Raw genomic sequence first — 22,530 nt, 5'->3', positions numbered from 1 at the left:
AACATGAAGAAAAAGAGCTGTTACGATTACTCTACTTCACAAATCAGTGAATCAGTCAATGCTACAGTCAGTAGGTGGTGCACACAACTGGTCATTATGCAAAAGAAAAAAAAAGAATTGGGAGGGAAATGCAGCTTATTGGCATCTGTAAACCTGGTTTTGAACTTGCATGCCTTTCCTATATTCGTTAAATTTAGTCTAAATTGCTATCGCTATGGCTTCTGTCCCCCTTGAACAGAGGAGTCTAGGTAGCCTGCTACAACACTGCCTAAAAGACTGAAAGTGAAAGTAAATTGGAAGTAGTGCTGCTGCTTCCCAGCATCTGCAGAGTTTATTGTAAGTCACATGGTGGTGGGCTGAGGCGGGGTCTGTATATAAAGACTGAGACGCTGCAGAACAGCAAAACATGAATCCGCCAGAACAACAGAACACCGCGAGCCCTTCAGGTATTCTTCTCTTGCTTATATTCTCCAGCTTCCTGTTTTCTTTAGATTTTCTGTATTCATGTTTTTAAAATATTTGTGAGAACCATAAACAGGATATGATAATCTTAAGTTACTTTCGGTCTTTGTTTTGTAACTTATGTCTATTTCCTGCCTGATTTTCATCTGCAGTCCCTGTCACAGGGACAAACCCGTTTGTCATGACTAAACATTAAATTTATTTATGTTAAACAGAAAAACTTCATTACATGAAGCTGTGACCCACAACAGAATCTATAAAATATAGATTTTATACAGCTATAATAGCCCTTTTCTCTGCAGACATTATTTATGGTCACCTATGTTTGCAAGGTGGCCATATACTATCTTTCTATATACTATAATATAGAAAGATAATAAAGAGTAATTTGAAAAGTATAATTGGATAAATGATAAGCAGTTTTTTTTTTCACAGGGGAAGTATTATATTAAGAAATGGAATACCAGTAGTTTCAAATTATTGGCTCCAACAGAACATCGATCCTTTGATTAATATTAAACATTAAACCTGATTTGAAGCACACTTATTTATTATTATATACCTAATTTAAAAAGCAGTGTATTAAAAAGGCCACAATAGAACTTTATGTCTTTATTTAGATTGAAAAAACAATGGTACAAAGCATTTTTGTTCAAATTTCAGATATATTACCATAGACATAAAAAAACAAGTACAATTAAACTTAACTGGTTTTATTTCATGGTTTACATTAAGTCACTTATATGTGAATAAACTTTTGGCAATTTTTGGTAATAGAGTGAAGTCTTGCACAACAATATTTCAATTAGTCCATTACATTCTTTTGTGCATTGTCTTGTATAGCTTTCAAATTTCTTAGTATTGTAGTATTATGGATATTACATTCTTTGTCTGTCTCTGTTTGATCATATCAGGCTTTTCCAGACACAACTTGTTTCGATTTGAAATGTTCTAACAGCTTTGCTGACCTCTCTTCTGGGTTACAGTGAACAATGTCACTGGAAAATTTCTAGACCCTCCAGGGAATTCCCCTGAAAGACGTTTTCTAAGTGTCAGAACAATTTGAGAAACATCAGAAGTGTTTTATTAAAGTGTGGAATGAACTTGATGGATCTGAACTAAATTTGGGCAGATTTGGATTTTGTATAGCTGCATATAAGAGGGACTTTTTAATCCAACTTATCTCATATAAGTTGGAGATTACATTTAAGTCATTTCATTGTCTGTTTTTGCTTGCAAGCATTAAATATTTAACAGTTATGAGTCTAAACCTTTTCTATTTTTTCTCAAACTGACAAATGTATTTAAAGGTGAATGGCCCAGAGTAAAGATCTTCCCATTCCCCACTGGACAGACATTTGGTGCCCATGAGGCAATAATGGAAAAAATGAAGAATAACAAAAACTACGGGCTAATCTCCTGGCTAACGTCCTGGCAGACCCCTACACTTGAGGAAAAACAAAGTCCAGAGGAATCTTCGGTCGTCATTGTCTTTTGTCCAATCACCTTATGCGTTGGGTCAGATGTGGAATCAGCAATGACAAATCCAAAAGGTAATGGAAATTGTTAGAGATTTTTTGGTATTATCATTTTATTCTTACTTTAGTTCACATTCAGCCTATAGATCATTGTGATTTTCTGTTTAAAGTGTTCTCTTCCTTACGTGTGTATGGAGGTCACTACTGTCGGTTCAACTTTACGCACCTCCTAATTTAGTAACTACCTGTGAACAGTTGTATTTTGTTTTATTGACAGTACTGACCGAGATTTGAACCGGGCTCAGACCTTTGATCAGATATCACATCTGGAACTGGGTTGTTAGATGTTTGGGTTAGAAGCTTTACGACCTCTGTTGTTTTCCTGACTGCCCCCTTGCCTGTTCTTCTTTGACAATAAAAACAGGAGCTGTTGTGAGGGCAGACCAGAATGCTCTGTGGATTCTTCGGAGGAAGAATTGGCAGAGTGTTCTCCTTTTGCAAAAGCTCTACATAAAATTCATATACGTTGTCTGTGGTTCTTTCTTTTATTTAGGTTCGAAAGGAAAATACCTATCAGAAATCCTTGTTTCCGTTTCCTAAAAGCTATTTAACAGATTGAATATTTTACAAGCAAATATGTCCTGCTAAGTTATTTCTCCCGTATTCTTTTATTCTTCTCAAAGCCATTTCCTGATCCATGAAAATGTTATGGATTTTTATCTTGTAAACAGAAACATTAAGTTTTACTAAGAGTTTGCACTTGAAAACAGAAAACGGGTGTTTCCCCCTCCTAACTTATAAACTAAGGGAAATTTAGTAGTTACTTTATGCAGACTCACTTATTAAGAATGTATAAACTTTACAATAATAATCAGAAATACAACTATGCATAAAAATATCAGCCTTGAATCAATAACCAGTGAGACATGACAGCACAGGCATCATGCAGGTGCCAAATGTGGGTCAGCAATTTTACACCAATGAAAACTAATCCTTAGAAACAGTAGATATGCAAATTATTATTGCTCAGTGTTTTAAGGTATACAGCAAATGTTGCTGGTTTGGAAATAAAAATGCTGACAATATATCTTTGAAAAACTAAATATTCCCTTTAAATGCTGTTGCTGTCTCCTTGTAATTGGTAATATCAGAACTTTAGCAGTTAATGGATCAGTTTTCAGATGTTTTCTATTGTTAATACTGTCTGTCAGTAAGTAGAACTCTATGATGAAACTGTGTAGAGAAATTATTGACCTTATATGTACAAAGATTTAACAACAAGAACCCTAAATCTATTTTTTTCCCCATGTGTTTCAGTCTCATCACTGGATAAACCAGTGATTCTGGTTCTGATGCATCACACCAGAGATCCTGACTATTCAACTGCAGGAACAAAATGGTCTGAAATGTATAAAAATGTTGAGCTGGATGTTCATGTTCTCTTCCATGAGACAGTACCAGGATTACTGACTTGTCAACAAAATGATCAGGCAATCGAAGCCATTAAGAAAAAGTTGTGTGACTACTCTACTTGGTCTTTTGGTTCCTCTAATCTCGTCAAGAGCAATCATACCCCATCCTAGAATGTTTACTGCAGAAAAGAGTCAAATGTGTGATTCTGCCCCAAACAGTTGATTTTCCCAGTTGCTTTGAGTTGTTTTGCAGTCTTATGTCACTGTTAATATGAAATTATAATAAAGTAAAGACGTCATTTGTTTGGTGCTTACAACAAATGTAAAAAAACTGGTAATTAATAGTAGTATTAACCAGTTTTTATACCATATTTAAAGCTTTGAACCGCTTGTGCAAAAGTTCTTGTATCTTGAATTAGTGACATTTTAATATCAGTGAGAAATGCCTGGAAAAGGCCGACTGGACCTCTGCTTAATTTATGTTTCCCTGTTACTTGTGTGTGTTGTGAGGCTTTGTTTTTAAAGAAGTGTAATTATGGGAAAAATCTGAAGGCAGTACAAACTCTCTAACTCCACCTGTAAAGTTTCAAAAAGTATAATAAAGTTGGAAATTGTCGTAAGCTTTTTAACAGCTTTGGAATAAAACAAAAAAAATCATGGGGAACACCACACCTTCTTTTCCGTTGTAAGAGCAACTAAAAACATTTCAATTACTCTCAATGTACTTTATGGTACATCCAAATGCCATAAATTGTGTAAATAACTTATTAGTTCAAGAGAATTGTTGTACATCCATTCCATGCTAACTGTATTGTATGGAGAGCCATATGTAAAGCCATTTCAGCCAAAATTAGATAAGTAAATAAATAAATGGGTACTTGGCATCTTTATTTCTATTTCTATTTCTTCATTTATACATTTATTTATTTATTCTCGCATTTATTTCTGCCAGTCTTTTTTTCATTTCCTTATTTTCCTTATTCATTTATCATTTTCCATTTTCATGTATCCAGTTTCATTTTCTATTTCCATTCATCTATTCACATTTATCCCTTTTTCATTTCCCAGGAAGTTGCTGAACGTGTTTCAGTTAAAGATGATTCACTTGCTAAAAGAAAACCCAAAACGGAACAGAGTTCATAGCAAAATATATATTTCTAGATGGTTTGCCAGTTAAAGATTATCACAGTGAACATTTTAAATAAAAAGATTTCTAAGCAGTGTCTATAAGGTTTACAAAACTCTTGGATGGTTCTTATTAAAGGTTTACATTTAAACCTGTTTCCACCAAGAATGGCACTCATTGAAAAGGATTGAAACTCAAATCGGGATACAAATGCTGTATCAATGTAAGTCAAAGAATTGCATACCATGAACTCAATGATTAACACTCTACAGCTACCTCATTTGGTCATCAGTCAATAATGTTGAACACTGATTTGTAGCCATTTAGACCTATCATTGTCTTTAACACAAACCCATCCCTCCATAATGCACAAGACAAAGACCAGAAAAGGTGATTTTCATCCTCAAAAAAAGGTAAAGTCACAAAAAGATATAGTGATCAATAGACAAGCCAAAAACAAAATCTAAAATGAATTGTTTATTCCATTTAAATTTTTCTTAAATATATCTGTCACTGACATTATTTAGCTAAGCAGACATACTCAGAGTCCTTTTCTTTCTGACCTACAAATTAACTACAGGTCAAGTCTCAAGACAGCAATTTGGCAGCAACTTGTGCTTTCATCTCTATATGGACAGAAATCTCTGAGGTATGTACCTAATAAACTGGCCAGTGAATCTACATATAATGAAGAATTAAAACCACAGAGTCAGCATATAAAATAATTTGTAAGAGGGAAAATGTTTTAATATGACTCCAAAGATCCGACCACTTGATCGATCAGATAATAAATCCGTATGAAGACTCAACTTCCCAGAGTTCTCTGCGCCTCAGCGCTCCAGGCTGGACCTGTGGGACCTGGCAGTGTTGTGTTCAGCATCCTGATGGAGAGACGCTGAGCTCCGAGTCTCACCGGAGAGCTTCATCAGTCTGATCCACCCACTGTGTCCGAACCGAACCCCGATTCCCAGCGGGTCCGGCGGGGGTCTGTATTCTTCCCTCTTACTGTCTTTGTTGTTGCGGACTGTGCGGGGATGGAGGTTGCGGAGTGCGGGGTGTGCGGGGTGAAGGTGATGTGCCGCTTCAGGCCGCTGAGTGACTCGGAGCGGAGCCGCGGAGACAAATACATCCCCAAATTCAACGGAGAGGACACAGTGGTGCTGGCGGTGAGTCCTGACCCAACCGAACCGAACCGAGCAGAACAGAACCGAACCCGTTTACCGCACAGACACGCCCTCCTGCTGTGTCTGCGCGTGCATGTGTCCGTGCTGCAACAATAGAAACACAAACAGAAAAAAATTAAACAATGTTTAACAGATGCTGCTGGTAGTTTAGTTTGTTTAATTTGTGGTTGTACGCTTGATTGAAACCAAGTCTTAATTGATAATTTGATTCTTTTTCCCACGTTGAGCTAGAAGAAGCGGCTGAATTGACCTTTATGCTAACTCATTCATTTCCTTTCACTAATAATCATAGCATTCAGTTAAAGTTCTGATTAACCGGTTTGATGCTTTCACATGTCTGAACACATGAAAGACGGAAACAACATATGGAGTGTATCCCTTCATGGACAGCTGAAAAAAAAATGCATTCGATTATTTCTATATTAAATAAACTACAGTCATTTTCAATCTTCTGCTTTCAGCTGAAACATCCAGGACTAATTTGACCTGAGAGTTCAGGAGTGACTTCTGGTTTAATGGATGGATGTCCCAGTTCCTCAAGTTTCAGGGAAATACACAAACAGAAAATAATGAGGCAGATATGAAGCAGTTTTAATGACAACACTGCACAGGAAAGAAGTTTGTGTATTATTGAGTCTCTCTCAATAGAGAGAGAGTTTCTTTACAGATGGATTTTTTTATTCAGCCTGTTTGGAAAGTTTTGCAGAAGAAAAACAGTTTTTATTTATATCGTGTGGATTGGGCAGATAAGATCTGCTGTTACGACAGAAGCAAACTTTGTCTCCTCCACTAATCTACTTTAGACATGGACCTTCTAACAACTGCATGAAGCTAAAATACAACTGGCAGCCAAAGGCGAATATTCATAAATCTCAACATGCATTGGGTCTTTGGCATAGCCAGTTAGAGTGAATGCTTGATATACAAATAAGTCAGTTTCCTCCAAAAACATATTGATTTCTGATTTGATTCAGACAAAAATGGGGGATGGAGACTCTGAAAGACCTCATGGGAAATAACCTGTTACCATGACAGCAGGTGGGGGCTGACAGAGGTCATGTGACAAACAGCAACAGATCAAGACAAAAAATATTGCTAAGAGATTCAGATCCACTGAGTGAAAATAACTAAACAGATGCTGAACTCACTGTGTGTGTGTATGTGTGCACAGGGGGGTACGTGTGTGTGTGTACGTGAGAGAGAAAAAGAGTGTGTGTGCATATGTATCTGTGTGTGTCTGGCATCGTTCAGCAGCAATCATTTTTCTTCCGTCTCATTGGTCCAGTCATCTCAGCCGTCTCCCTGGGGATGCAGAAATGCAGTCACCATGACGACAGGCATCTTATTGAAACAGACAGACCTGCAGCAAGAAACCGACTCAGGATCACTAAATGTAATGGATGGATTGATGCTTTGGGGCACTGAGACTCGTCTTTATTGACAATTTGTGTCGTAATCAAATAATAAGTTAGAAAGCATCACTTTATCTTTTATCTTCAGGTATTTGTATCTGAACTTACTAGAACAGAAACTGAAATGATTCAAATCTACCAACAGAAAGATGCTGGTTTTAAATTTAAAAAACAAATCCAAGTAAACTGACTTAGAGTAGTTTACTGATCAGTTTATAGGGGGAAAGAAGGAGATTTTAAACAATTTGATTCTCTCTGCTGACTGAAGACACACTAAGCTTTATTTTACAAAAGAGTGGAAAATGGAGTTTTAAACTCCACACTGATATTAGGTTGAAATTGAACAACTAGTTACTTGCTTTTATAGACGTTATTCTATTTTACTCTTTCTTTTGCTCATTTGTGTCCTTATCTGAGTTGTGCAACATAAAACTATCTATTTTAAAGTAGATATAATGTTTTAAATTTTGTTTTCTCCCTTTCAAAGCTCAGAGGAGATCATAGGAAGCATTAAGGTTTGTCTCCTTTAACATGAACTTTGGATGCCCTGCTAAAGAACATATCACTAAACTTCAGTTTGGGTACTTTTGTCAGGTAATCAGAGGTCATCTGAGTTTGTGAGGTTTAAATTGGACAGTCATGCCTGCAGTGCTCTGTTGTGATAAGCTGCTTCTGTTTCTGTTGTTTTTGTGGTGCCATCTTCATTTTGCCTTTTCTGTACTTCATTGCCTTAAATGGTTCATCTTTGTTAAAGAGAAATGTTCTTACTCTGCATCACTACATCATGTGAAATTGACCTGCTTGATCTAAAGACAGGAAGAAGAGACTCACTGCTGGTTCTCTTCCATTAACATAACTTACTTAGCTTTTATTTAATGTGATGCTGTTTGGCGTCAGCGTTCTTCTTCTGTGCTTGTCGGTCACTTTGGATTGGCAGACCATTCACACAGAAGTCTGACTGCAGTGGCATTTAATTAGTAATATGAACCACCCTGCAAAAAAAGTGGATTTCAGCAAAAGAAAATTGGAATTGATCATCAAAACCTGCTGTGTCAGCGTAGCCATAGTTACTTGGTTGTGGTATAAATGGCATTTTGTGCCTAGGAAGTGCGTAATACATCCTCCTGCAAAACAAGATCTGGTGCATCACTGCTCTGCGGTCCTGTTGTGTCTTGGCCTTACATTCAACAGCCAGATGGTCAAACCGTCTGTCTTTTATGGCCTCACTCTGTCCTGTGTTGTAAAGTCAGCTGACCCTTCAAATTTTAACAGTTTTCATGCTGCCATTTCCCTGTTTGGTGGCTCAGAGGAGAAACAACTGCAGGTCGACTTCACCACTCCACAGAAATGTTGGTCATTTAAGAAAATACACAAAACCAGGCAGATGTCACGCATGACCATACGAGTAGCCCACAGAGCTGTTTCAAAATTAGATAAATCATTATTATCATCATTATAAAATTAAAAGTAGACTGTGTGTATCAATTTGGTGTAATTTGGTGCCCATTAAGTAGTTCTATGCTGCAAAAGGTTGGTGACTGTTGCTTTATACCAATCAACCTTTTTGTAATTTCTTTTTTGAGGTCTGCTAAGTAGATCATTACTTGTTTGTTACAAATAAGATGTGATTCTTAAAGGAGAAAGACTATGAAATCATTCTAGATGTGTAAGTGTGTCATCGTGTTAGTTAAAGGATAGAACTGACCTTTGACTTTACAGCGGCAATATAAGAAACATAAGTAGCTCTGTGCCTTTCTGTGTACACCTTCAAATGTATTTGAACTTCTTGGGCATGATCATGTTCAATGGTACTTTATATTAATACCCACTGTTAGAGTTGCCTCAGGGTAATATGTATAAAAAAATAAAAGGTCTACTAATGATGCAAAGATGTGGATCTAACATAGGAATCATTGACTGGACAAACACTCATAATTCTTGACTGTTTTGCATTCTTAAGAATAAAGTTGTATTTAAAAGTGCTCTGAAAATATTTAATAAGATAACCAATCAGGATGAGAGAACCGTAACCATTGTGGAGAGCCAATGGAAGATTACAGTTTATCAGCGAAAAGTCCATTAAATCTAAAATCCACCTTTTAAGAATCAAACTAAGGTTAAGCTGTTGTAAAATATTTTAGTTAAAACATGGAAATGAATTTTATTAAAACCAGAGATGACATTAAGTAAAAGCCAAGTGTGACATATTTTCCATTCCAGATACTTAAGAATCAAGTTCTTTTAGGTCAGTGTTTTCTCCTCCACCTGTTAATCGGGTCTGTCAGTAAACGGCATTTTGTTGTGACTGAACCTCTCATTTTTCAAAATTTTCACACATATCCACTTTTCAGAGTCTTTCAAAATCAAACATACTAAATTGTTTCCTGTTATGTACCGATAGATTTAAAGAACAAAAAAAGCACGTCATATTCCCAGGTTTTAAGAACTTCCTGTTTTTTTAAGGAGCAATTAAATAGAAAAATAATCTTACTTAAATAAATAAACTGATTTATTTAAGTGAGATTTTAGCAGCTAGCTGACATATACATACAGTCCTTAAGTTTTGTTGTTCAGGAAAACGCCTGTACATCCGGTAGAGCTTCTGGAAAGAGCTGACTGTCTCTCTTTTACGACTTGGTGCTCATTCCTGCAAAGACACATAAAAGCAGCTACAAAATCAGCTAGAAGCAAAATCAGGGTCTCAGTTTGAGCCATTTAAAATGCAACTTAGAATATTTTTAGGATTTTGAATGTTATACATAGGAAGGCATTTTCTCCAGTTCAACTTTATAGTTTAGCTTTTATAAAGCCTAAAAGAAATCCACAGAAAGGTGTGACATGCAAAAGGGCTTTTCCAAAACAGCATCAGCAAAAAAAAAACCATCAAGCTAAATTGCTTGTATGATATTGATTCAATGTGGGTTATTTGTGCTCATTAAGTCTCTTTATGACTGCGAAGGAAATAGATTTTGCAAATTACACATTAGTAATTCGCAAACAAGTCCTGGTTCAATCCTGTAGTTTGGGGAGATTTTCATTATTTCTCCTTTTTTCATCTGACTGTGTTTTGAGGTGACATTTAAATCTGTTGGCTGCTGATAAATCTTCAAACTGTCCTCTGATCAGTTTAATGCCAGCAGCTTCCAGAGGTTTTTATAGGATGTCGGCAGCAGACACACAAATATTAATGGACATATGAAGATGTGTTTTATGCACAAAAAAGAATCTGTAAACAAAAATTTATGATGTTGTGTGTTTGCTACAGGTTACTTATAATTGTTTTCTCTTCCAATTAATTACAGAAATAAAATTAAAACAACTCACCTCATAGCGTGTAGTGAGTACACATCTGTGTAAATCCTTATAATAATCTTTATCTAAGCTAAATGTCTAAAAGCATGTTTGACTTTTTTATTTTGCCAGCATGTTTTGTATGATTCAGGGGAAACTATCTGTATTTAAGAGAGTCTTATTTTAACGCTATTTTTTCGCTATTTTTCAAGAAAAAAACAAAACAAAAACAAACCAGAACTTAAATGGGGGTGGCAGGGTAGCCAGAATAAAAGCCAATCATTGATATCACATTTTAAATCAAAGCATCATTCTGAATGACGGCAAGGTTTATGAAAAGTCAGTCATGTTCGACATATTCTGTCCACTTTGAACATATCTTGTAGAAAGTGTCCCTCTGCACTTTGACAGAAAAAGACAGTCTCACCAAAACATACATTTCTTTGACAGTCTTTTATGTTTCCTGTGTGTCAGAATAAGTTCGATGTCTTTGGTAAAGTCTTTTGTTTTGACAAAGTGCTTCCTGTGTTTCAGGGGAAGCCGTATGTGTTCGACAGAGTTTTTCCTCCGAACACTGAACAGATTCAGGTGTATGACACCTGTGCTAAACAGATCGTTAAAGGTGAGGCTGATCCCAACCCATATACAGACATTATGATGGTAAACATTATCAACATTTCTTTTGTTTTAAAGGGAAACTAGATAGTAAAATATAGTATTTTATTCTATTGTTTGTGTTTTGTGGTGTTAAATTAATAATTTGTATATTTATTTGGTGTTTTAGACGTGTTGGGAGGATACAATGGAACCATCTTTGCTTACGGTCAGACGTCGTCAGGAAAGACTCACACCATGGAGGTCAGTGTGTTGTTGTGTCAGTAACAGATCATGCTTGTTTGTCTTTGTAAACATTATTTTGTTATTTAGGGGAACCTGCACGACCCCCATATGATGGGGATCATCCCCAGGATCTCCAGAGACATCTTTGACCACATCTACTCCATGGACGAGAACCTGGAGTTCCACATCAAGGTGATCCAACTAGCATGAAAACACCTTAAAATAATCCGTATGATCTCAGTACAGCTGTGTACCTTGTGTTTCCAACCATGTGTCCATATGTTATGATCCTCTCTTTCTGCAGGTCTCCTACTTTGAGATCTATCTGGATAAAATCAGAGACTTGCTGGACGGTGAGACATTTCAGATGTTTCTTTTCTTTTTAAAGTCTAAGAACTCGTTAACATTTACTGACCAAAGTTTTATGTTTCAGTGTCAAAAACCAACCTGGCTGTTCATGAGGATAAAAACAGGGTTCCCTATGTCAAGGTACCTCAGTCCCATGTCACTGTATGTGTTTGTTCAGTCTTTTTCTAAACACTTCAATTCATTTACCTTGCAAACTGAGGTCTGTAGAGTCCTTGCTAACGCTCTTTAGTTTCTAAAGATTCTTGGATTATTTCAGAGACATTGCATCAGGGTTAATTTCCTCACATGCCAAAAACTTGCATCTGTCGCAAATGTTTATTTTTTTGAATAATCTTTCAATAGAATAATGAACTTATTTTTTTAGGAATGACTTTCAAACCTTTCCAGATTGATTCTAATGTAATTGTGTGTACCTTTACCTTTTTAGCATTGTGTTAACCCACAATTGTATGGTCTAGACCAGCTGACAGCCAAAATTTCGGCTTACACGAATGTTCTCACACTGATGATGATGCATTTTCTCTCTTAGTTACTTAAAAAGAAACAAGGGGGTGTGCAGTAGTTGAAACTTTTTCCTGTGACTGTATATTAGTTTGCAAATTTGTACAACTGCAATATATGTTTGAATGTTGTTTAATTGCAGAGAATAGAGTTGTTGTGTTTAAAGTTTTCCACGTTCTCTGTCAGGGTTGCACTGAGCGTTTTGTGTCGAGTCCTGAGGAGGTGATGGACGTGATCGATGAAGGAAAAGCTAACAGACACGTCGCTGTCACCAGTAAGTCTTTCACTGCATCTGATATTACTGAAGCATTATTGCCACCGCTCCATCACCTCAGCTACAAGCTTTCCTAGAGTCAGAAGAGAATCATTTCTGGTGTTTCTGTCTCTTCAGTCTTCAGCATGAGTATCAAAGCTCCTGGCTGAGCTGTTCCTGTTGTATTTCCAGCTGACTTTTCTGTTTTTCTTCCTCCTGCAGACATGAATGAGCACAGTTCTCGCAGCCACAGCATTTTCCTGATCAACATCAAGCAGGAGAACGTGGAGACGGAGATGAAACTGTCTGGGAAGCTTTATCTGGTCGACTTGGCAGGCAGCGAGAAGGTCTGACTTCTTCAATGTTTTAGAATTCAAATATTTGTGTTTGAGAAAACTAACAAAAGACAGCTCTTAAAAAAATATTAAGAGATTCAACTATCTATAATCAGGGCATATGATATTCTTTAATCTGACGATTTTACTTTTTATGTTTTTTTATACATTTCTCTTTCTGACATTTTGTTCAGGTCAGTAAAACTGGAGCTGAAGGTTCTGTGTTGGATGAAGCGAAGAACATCAACAAGTCTCTGTCTGCTCTTGGGAACGTCATCGCCGCACTCAGTGAAGGAACGGTGAGAAAATCAAATCACATTACGCAGCTCAGAGAATACAGTTATACAGATCAAGTAAACAGAGAGACTGATTTAAATGCTGCTGTATGAGGAAAAGGGAAGAAGTTGCTACAGTAACTGTAAAGAATAAAACTGTAAACATTAATACCTTAATCATTTGGTTGTCTTCCTGTCTCTTCATTGTGATTGATTCTCACAATAAAGGTACACTTCACTTAGTTTGTTACCACCTTCGTTGTACCACTTAAGCATGACTTTCAATGTTATTCCTGGTTCAGACAGATTTCTCAAAGAAAACTTGGATAAGTTGAACCTGTTTTATATCAAAGAGTCAGTGTTACAGAATTTAAAACAGATTTATCCTTCAGTTCTTGATAAGAATTTAGGTCACTGCAACAAAAAATTGATTCTAGATGTTCCTGACATCAACATGACAGAAAGGAACCAGATAACAAACCTTCATTGATCACATCTTCACACAGTATTATGTATCTAAATGTAGAAAACCCACGTCCCATACCGAGACAGCAAGATGACCAGGATTCTTCAGGACTCTCTGGGAGGAAACTGTCGGACCACCATCATCATCTGCTGCTCTCCGTCTGTTTACAACGAGGCTGAGAGCAAGTCCACCCTCATGTTCGGTCAGAGGTAGAATTCACAGGTTTCCATGTTAGTGTTCAGGACAAACAGTCTGTTAGCAGCTTTGAAGGATCAATTTGGGATCTGAGCAGCATGTGAATACTAAACCTGTGTTTCTCTGTGTTAAATTTGTCCTGTTTGATTTCATGTTTCAGGGCTAAAACCATAAAGAACACGGTTTCTGTCAACCTTGAGCTGACTGCCGAGGAGTGGAAGAAAAAGTACGAGAAGGAGAAAGAAAAGAACAGAAGTCTGAGCATCATGATCCAGAAACTGGAGAATGAGCTGAAGCGCTGGAGGAAAGGTGAGGAAAATTACAAGTTTAACCAAGGCTGCTGCTGATTATTACTCCAAGTTAATCATGTTGCAATGATGAAGATGTAAACAGTGGCTGCTAATATTGGTTATAAATTCTTTCTGTGAATCAGAGAGCATTTAACTTTGCCTCCACAGATGCTGAAAGCTGAGGTTTTGTGCTGAATTTGAATAATTTGATTAATATTTCCACAAGATTGGATGTTTTTATTAGTGTATTTGAATGTATAATCTGTTCATATGCAACATGAGATTAAATGTTTTCAAATAAGGAAAAAAATAAGGAGTTTACAAAAAATCTGAGCTATCAAGCAGTTGAAACCAGAAAATCACTGCACAAAAAACTGGGAATATAAAAATAACTAAGAAATGTTAAGAACAATGAGGTATTTATTCTCTTATTGTGTAAGTTACTCCAAAAACCTGCTACATCTCTAATGGGAGGTAATCTGTGTTCAGTTTTTGTTCAGCCCTGCTTCCCCACAGTGGAAACATTTCTGGAAAATGTTCCTGCAGTGGGAACGCCCCTTTAAAGTCATTCCTGCACTGTGTTAGGACGCCACCTGGTGGATTTCTTTATATTTAAAAGCATTAAAAGTGATTACCATTATAGAATTCTGCATTTTTTTATTAATTAAGATAATGTTTACCAACTTCAACTCAAGTGTCAGAGCTGCAAATGCTAATCTTAGAAACTGTTGACTCTGTTTTCATACTAATTGCGATAAAAGGAAAACTCTTCAGAGCTAAGAAGGAAAGTGTTGATTTATTTTCTTAATAACAGAGTTTATTCAGTGACTCGGTGGCCATTTTTTTTTGACATTTTAAATCAGCTTTAATTTTTTTCCACATTTTGATATTTCTTTTATTTGTTTTTAGTTCAGGTCAAAAACCGTGATTATTTTTGGTGCCCTGACTCCCCTTCAGGGAAACTGAAGCTACTGGGGGATTTCTGACTTTTTCTGAATCTCTCCAGGTGAGTCTGTTCCTGTGGAGGAGCAGCTGAGCAACAGAAGCAAGAAGATCAGCACTGAGACGCCAGCAGTGATCGAGAGCTTAGCCCCGCCCACCATGCCTCTGTTGGAGGAGGAGAAGGCGCAGTACGAGACGCTCATCACCAACCTCTACCAGCAGCTGGATGACAAGGTGAGTCTCACCTGCACCTGCAGCAGGATGACGATGATGAAGACGAGTTCAGAACTGAAACCATAAAACTGCTGACTCGTGTTTCAGGACGATGAGATCAACCTGCACAGTCAGACGTCTGAGAAGCTCAAGCAGCAGCTGATAGAGCAGGATGAGGTGAGTTCCCATGATGCCCGTGTAATGTTCCCCGTTCTCCTCCGCACCCCTGCTAACGTTCTGCCCCCACAGCTGCTGCTGTCCAGGAGCCAGGACTACGAGCGTCTGCAGGAGGAGCTGAGCCGGCTGCAGAGGGACAGCGATTCAGCCAAAGAGGAGGTGAAGGAGGTGCTGCAGGCGCTGGAGGAGCTGGCCGTCAACTATGACCACAAGAGCCAGGAGGTGGAGAGCAAGACGCGCTGCAACGAGCAGCTGAACGAGGAGCTGGCACACAAAACGGTGAGTCCACAAACTGAAGGCTTGTGTTGACTGGCAGTTTTCAATGAGCTCCAAGTCTTTCAGGTTGAAATTCCTAAAACTACTCATAAAATATTTGCAGTTCAAACGTTTAAGCAGCCCAATAGGTTGATGTTGGTTGTTGTTCCACAATGTTTTGTGGTTCCAGGCGGGTCTGGAGGCCGTTCAGAGGGAGGTGTCCACCATGCAGGAGCTCAGCGCTCACCACAAGAAGAGATCTGCAGAGATCCTCAATCTGCTGATCAGAGACCTCAGTGAGATCGGCAGCGTCCTCGGAACCACAGAGCTCAAAGCTGTGAGACTCTCCTGCTGCTCTTCAGGCAGACATCCACAAACATCCAGTTTACAGCTTACCTGTCAGGCAGCCTGACGGACCGCTTCCTGCATGTTTAAATGTTTTCTCAGATGGCTGAGATGAGCGGCGTGATGGAGGAGGAGTTCACCACGGCTCGTCTCTACATCAGCAAGATGAAGTCTGAGGTCAAGTCTCTGGTGAACCGCAGCAAACAGCTGGAGGTCAGCCTGACGGAGAACACCGGCAAGATGGAGGTCAACGAGAAGGAGCTGAGCACCTGCCAGCTGCTCGTCTCTCAGGTAACACACACCTGGTTAAAGAAAGCTTCATGATCCCCGTCACAGCAACATGATGACCACAGACACAAGAATTAAAAACAAAACGCCACTTTGAGAAATACATACATTAATTCATTATATTTTTAATTAAGAGCAAAGGTAATCTGTGAGATAAGAGCTTTGAAGTGAAAATAAAAACACAATTTACGCAGCTTTAAACTAGCTATTAAACTGGCATTCTGCATTAGTGATTATCACAATTAGTATGTGTGTATTATCAATCAGTACTTTAACTCTGAGTCATTTTGCCTTATTTTGTAAACTTATAATGAATATATTTAGCTGTAAGAGACAACAAAGTGTACCTACGAGAAAGTTTCACTGTGTATTGTTAAAAATAAATATAAACTAAGTTAAAGGAAGACTAAAACAGAGCAGCCTGCAGTATTAACTGCAGAAGGTCATGCTCTCGCTTCCAGCCTGAGGGAACCACAGAACACGCTGTTCCCTTTATTTTAAGTAGTATCTTATTTCTCTGCGCTTCCTCTGACTTTACTTGCAACATCTCTGTCACTTTAAATAGTTAACTTTGAATCATCCAATTCCTGTCAACAATCGATTTCGTAATTCATCTTTAATTATTCCCCATCAGCACAAAGCTGCTTTTCCTGGCATGCTAATAAAAAATAATTGTGGACTTGTTAAATAAATTTCTTCTCAGAACAAACTTTTACCTTTGAGGAAGTTAAAGACTTAATGTGGAGTCAGCAGAGCTGTTGCAGGAACTCCAGCTGTGTGAATGACGTTAGCACGTTAGAGAGATGTTTGCTTATGAATCATTTCACAAGTGAGTGTGACCGGAAAACAGCAAAGTGTTGCTGCCCTGGCAGACCACCATGCCAGGGTGGGTGTTTGTTGTTTTTCAGGTTGTTGTTGTTGTTTACATTGTTGTTTTTGCAGCTTCAGGCCAAGTTGGAATCCCTGTCTGCCGACCTGCAGAGGATGGAGCAGAAGAAGAGGCAGCTGGAGGAGAGTCAGGATGCTCTGATGGAGGAGATTGCTAAGCTACACGCTCAGGGTCAGGCTCATCACCATGTTTACAGGAGGTCCTGCTCTGTGAGATGATGATGGCCAAACCAAAACTGTTCTGTGTGTTTTCAGGTCAGATGCATGAGCTGACGGTGATGGACAAAGAGAAAGAACACATGAGCAGACTAAAGGATGCTGTGGAGATGAAGGTAAAGACTCTGAGATCGTTGAAGCTTCCTCAGAATTTCTAACGATCTGCAAGAGACGAGCGGACAGAGATAAAGGAAACGGCTTCATTCAGCCTGTCATCTCTCTTCAAAAACTCAGTTTGATCTCAGTCATCAATATTTTCACTTTAATTAGTCAGTGATTGTGTTTCTTATTTGTAATCATCATTGACACAAATTTACGGCTGTTTTTACCATGAATATTTAATTGAGACACCAGGGTCAATTTCTGATTTTAATAGATTCACTTTTGTTTGTAAAAAATAAATTACAAATGATGAAATATTTTCAAAAGGTTGCTTTTATTTTAATCATCCCTTCTGTGAGTTGTTAAGCAGCGTATTAAGGCCAGGCCAATGCATGTTTTGCTTAATTGTGAGAAAATAATCATTATATTAGTAGAATAAAGTTGTAAATTTAGCAGAAATAACTTCTTAAAATATGATGAAAAAAGTAGTTTTATGAAAAAAAAAGGTTTTGATACGAGATATCTGATGTGATCAGTTTGCATGACTGTAACGTCTTGCTGTTTCTGATAATCTGATGTTAATGTGTTAAAATATTCAGTGTTTCTATTAGGCTTCAAGTTTTATCTGTAAATCTTATACCAAGATATAACTTCACAAGATGCTCAACATTCCTGATTTTGATTTTTTATAATTTTCTCTTAGAGTTCTCATAAAATTATTACTTCATTCTCCTAATATCATGATTTTATTCTAGTAATTAAAGAAAGTCTGGTCCTAATATTCCATTGCATAATTGACCTAAATTCAAAATCCAAATTAACTGGAGCTGTAAAACAGCTTGTCAAACAAGATGGTGGACCCAAGGTGGGCTGACATCACTCTGAACTATTTAAACACAAGAAAATAAATCCAGATTTTCCAAAAATAAAGTTTTCAAAAACCAAAAAATGAATTATTGTATATGATGGATTATTGTCCAGCACTATGTGACACGTTTAATCAGGAAACCTGCGGCTGCTGCTTTGTGCTCTGCAGAGAACGTTGGAGGAACAGATGGAGAACCACAGGGAGGTTCATCAGAAACAGCTGAGCCGGCTCCGCGATGAGATCGAGCAGAAGCAGAGAGACAACGACCTGCTCAAAGAGTACCGACTGTTTTTACCGTTATTAGTTATCACTTTAACCAAATTATAGCTTCTGAGTGATAAAGTATAATTTTATATAACAGAAGGTTCTGTGTTTATTGCTCAGTGTGAATCAGGCCCTGCAGCTGGAGAACAGAAAACTTCAGTCTGACTTTGACAAACTCAGAGCCGAGGACCAAAACAAGGAGCAAAGACTCCAGAAACTGCAGTAAGTTTGTCCCTCTTTGCTTCCTGTAGCAGGAGTTTGTTTGGTATTCTGTGAGTTGAGAGTTACTGTTTGTTTACTTCCACCTGCTTGTATTCAGGCACATGCAGAGACAGATCTAACTTAAATTTTGTTTGTAAGTTTTAATGTAAGATGTTTTATTGAAATTGTCATGCTGTATGTTGGTTTTTGGGTCACCATTCTATTTTACTGATGTGCCTATATGTAAACTGTTTTCTGCTAAATATTTAATTCCACCTCATGTGAACTAAGTGGGATTAAAAACAACATTCAGTTTCTCTTTTCTTAAATTCTCTATAAATTTGGACATAAATCTTTTCTCTCTGTTACGTGAAGCAATTCAGTGTTTACTCTGCGGTCTTCTGATTTAATTTCAGGTTTCTGAATGAGAAGAGAGAACAAGCCAAGGAGGATCTGAAGGGCTTGGAGGAAACTGTGGTATGAGTTTAATCAGTCCACATTAATTTAACTGCACTTTCACCTGAGACATGTTGAGGATCAGTGATCTGTAAATGACTCTGCTTTTGTTTCACAGACCAAAGAGCTGCAGACTCTGACCAACCTTCGGATCCAGTTCATACAAGACATCACGTCTCGAGTCAAGAACGTAAGAATAAACAAAGCAGGTTGCTCAGGTTCTGATTGTCCAGCAGTAATCATGTGAATCTGTAAATGCTATTACAGATGGGTCAATTGTTTCATGTTTATGCTATTTAAAACATATAACTGATTCCACACTTGTTTTTCCACATTAACTGTTTAATGAACCTACAGATAGACATTTCTTTTTCCCCTCCATGTTGCGCAGAGCTCAGAGAACGACAACGACGAGGCCGGCGGCAGTTTGGCTCAGAGACAAAGGATCATCTTCTTAGAGAACAACCTGGAGCAGCTCAGCAGAGTCCACAAACAGGTGAGACATCACCGCACAGCAGTGATTGGTTTTATGCTTTTTTTAAATTTTTCTGTATTGAACGATTTCAATAATTATCAGTGGATGGCTGCAATTTAAAAATCCTATTCTAAGGTAGAGTCTGAGTCAAAACAGACTGAAACACTACATTAAAAATAAACACTATTAATATTTAAAGAGATTAATTTTTAAAAGTTTCAATAAAGTTCCTTAACATTGTGTTAAATACATTAATAACAAAAAGAATACACTTTCTTATCTAGCAATACATCAATGTACAAAACAAATCTGCAGGATTGTTTGGGGATTCAAGTACGTTTGAGTATAAAAATTATTTTTTTCTTGTAAAGTGCCTTTATAAATAAAGTGAATTGAATTAATGCTCTATCTGTGATGAAGAGTCACATTTGTTTAATCAGATTCATAACAAACTGTAGATTAAATTAAATCTGCGTCTTGTCAGCTGGTGCGGGATAACGCAGACCTGCGCTGCGAGCTGCCCAAGCTGGACCGGCGGCTGCGTGCCACCGCAGAACGAGTCAGAGTGCTGGAAACGGCCCTGAAGAATGCCAAGGAGTCGGCTCTGAGGGACCGCAAACGGTACCAGCAGGAGGTGGACCGGATCAAAGAGGCCGTCCGGTCCAAGAACATCTCCAGGAGGGGGCACTCTGCTCAGATTGGTGAGAACCGCAGCCTACAGAAAACTGAGTCAGTAATCTGCAGAGTGTGATTTCAACTGACTCACATGGTTCCTGCGTCCATGCAGCCAAGCCAATCAGAGCCGGGCACCAGTACCATCACTCAACCTCCTCCCCATCTATTAAACCGACCATCAGAGGAGGGGGCGTGGCCTCCAGCCCTCGCCATCACTCCTCCCGACATCAAGCAGCTCAACAGCAACAACAGCTTCAGTACCCACAGTGAAACCACAAGGTACTCCAGGTCAGTAACAGAAGGTTACTATAGCTTGACCCAATCAGGACTGATGGCTTGGCTTTCAGTCAAGTCTAAAATTAATATGAAGAAAAATGAGGAATTAATTGGACTGTAATTACTCCAAATAATATTATTTTTTCCACCTTTTATTTAGTTTTGCTTTAAAAATGTGTGATTTTCTGTCTTTACAGATAACATCCTGACTCTGGATCAGTTTTTTTTTATTGTTTGTTTCTGAACATCTTTACTCAACTCTCCTGTCTTCACCATTCTGCCTTTACTGGAAACACTCATTTCCTCAACTTTCCTCTTTAGCAGCCAATAATAGTTTGATTTGTTCCCTGAATCAGATCTTCTTCTGCCAGAATAACAAAGCTGTTTGTTTTAGTTACTGTGACTCTGATCCATTCATCTAATTCATCTAATTCAACTTGTCTTTCTGCAGTATTAAAACCTGAACTTTAGAAGACAGTAGCCTAAAGCTTCTGCTGCTGTTTTTTTCTTAAGTATAACCCAAATAATGTACATTGATGCATCAAAGTACTATACTAGAAGCATTATCTTTAATCAACTTTGAACTGTTAGACACTTTCCTGACAAAATTGAGAAAACAGAGTATTTTCACCTCAGGTCTGATTTTTTTGTATTTGTCTTGATTGAAAAACAATATTAGAAATGACATTTTTGGGATTTTTGAACCAGTCTTTGTCCTTCCAACAGCTAATAATAATAATAATAATAATAATAATAATAATAATAATAATAATAATAATAATGCTTTTAAATTGTAATATAATTAAAATAAACACTTTGCCTAGTCATCTGATTTTAATTGTATTTACATTATATAAACCTTTTCGGAAAACAATACCTCAAATAATTTCATCTATTTGCACATCATTGAGTTATGAGTTTACAGTGCTATAATAATTGTTTTTTAATCATTTTTGCTGCCCTGTCTTGAGTTTCAATTGTTCTTTTCGTGAATGTTTAAACTTACCAGTCCAAGTGTTGCCTTTTCCAACATTTTATATTTTATTACTGGACATTTTGATACTTTTTTATATTAATTTTTAATGTCATTGTTGTTGCTGGAGAATTCCTCAGCTGCTCCTGACAGTTTCTACAAACATTAAGTTTCTACAAACGTTTCTTTCAGAGAGAATACAGTAAACGAAATTCACCACAGCGCATCATGAGCTGGATAGTGTCTGTTAGACCCGTGGTGTGTTTATGTCTGTGGGATTCAGATGTTATGGAAGTGTTGTGCTGTATTTGCTATTTCTGGTATTTGTAGTCGCAATCACTGATTTTCAATGATTGTATTTATTTTACTGCATTTATTTCACTAACATAATTGAACTTTGTCTATTCTACTGTAATTATTTTTTGTAATTATTGAACATTACTGCATCATGGTATTATTTTTAAGTTGTTTTTTATTTTTTTTACTGGAGTTGGATTACAATTTTTTCCCAGTAATGTTCAATCATTTAATGTTAAGTCATTTTTCATATTTATTTTCTTCTATGTATTGTACTGTATTTTCAATTATTTTTTACATTTGTATTTTACTTACTATATTTATTTTACTGAATTTTTACAGTTTTTTTGTGCAGTTTTTCATTGCAGGCCTATTTTAAATTAATAGCTGATATTTCTATTATAGATGTCAAATCATTATTTTTCCTCCAGTGTTTAAAGCACAATCTTCTGGCCTCTTCAATTACAAAAATAAAGTGTTACTGATGTCAAATATGTTGCCTCTAAATGTTCTTTATTGAATAAAAACCCATTAGAGACACAAGTTTCTCTTCAAATCAGATTTTTCTAATTTGATAGATATGTTGAGTTAAAAAAAACACAAGTTGTGATATTTATTATTTTTCATCATATAGCAGGTCTGAAGGGAGTTTAGACAGCAACTATTATATACAACTATCTGTTTAATAAATTCAAACATTGTTTTTATAATAAATGTGTTTTTTTTTTAC

At 37.2% G+C, this 22,530-nt stretch overlaps 1 protein-coding gene and 1 long non-coding RNA gene across 2 annotated transcripts; both read left to right on the top strand.

The window, feature by feature from the left end:
• The first annotated feature begins 239 nt into the window (after positions 1–239).
• Positions 240–4,234, top strand: LOC111609239. Its single transcript, XR_002753003.1, has 3 exons — positions 240–446; positions 1,773–2,015; positions 3,258–4,234. It is a non-coding gene; the product is annotated as an uncharacterized LOC111609239 (long non-coding RNA).
• A 1,082-nt stretch (positions 4,235–5,316) lies between these two features.
• Positions 5,317–22,303, top strand: LOC102222665 (kinesin heavy chain-like). Its single transcript, XM_023337470.1, has 26 exons — positions 5,317–5,644; positions 10,900–10,987; positions 11,150–11,223; positions 11,293–11,397; positions 11,510–11,558; positions 11,639–11,694; positions 12,262–12,349; positions 12,551–12,675; positions 12,858–12,962; positions 13,465–13,613; positions 13,760–13,908; positions 14,896–15,065; positions 15,153–15,221; positions 15,294–15,500; positions 15,667–15,813; positions 15,924–16,112; positions 17,052–17,169; positions 17,253–17,329; positions 18,352–18,461; positions 18,568–18,669; positions 19,065–19,125; positions 19,223–19,294; positions 19,496–19,600; positions 20,064–20,280; positions 20,367–20,542; positions 20,728–22,303. The coding sequence occupies exons 1-25, from the start codon at positions 5,513–5,515 to the stop codon at positions 20,522–20,524; spliced, it is 2,922 nt and encodes a 973-aa protein (XP_023193238.1). The 5' UTR covers positions 5,317–5,512; the 3' UTR covers positions 20,525–20,542; positions 20,728–22,303.
• Positions 22,304–22,530: the final 227 nt, after the last annotated feature.

Source organism: Xiphophorus maculatus, chromosome 7, assembly GCF_002775205.1.
Source record: "Xiphophorus maculatus strain JP 163 A chromosome 7, X_maculatus-5.0-male, whole genome shotgun sequence".
NCBI classification, from domain to species: Eukaryota; Metazoa; Chordata; class Actinopteri; order Cyprinodontiformes; family Poeciliidae; genus Xiphophorus; species Xiphophorus maculatus.
The sequence above is the reverse complement of the archived record's forward strand: the minus strand, read 5'-3'. Positions and strand labels throughout refer to the sequence as shown.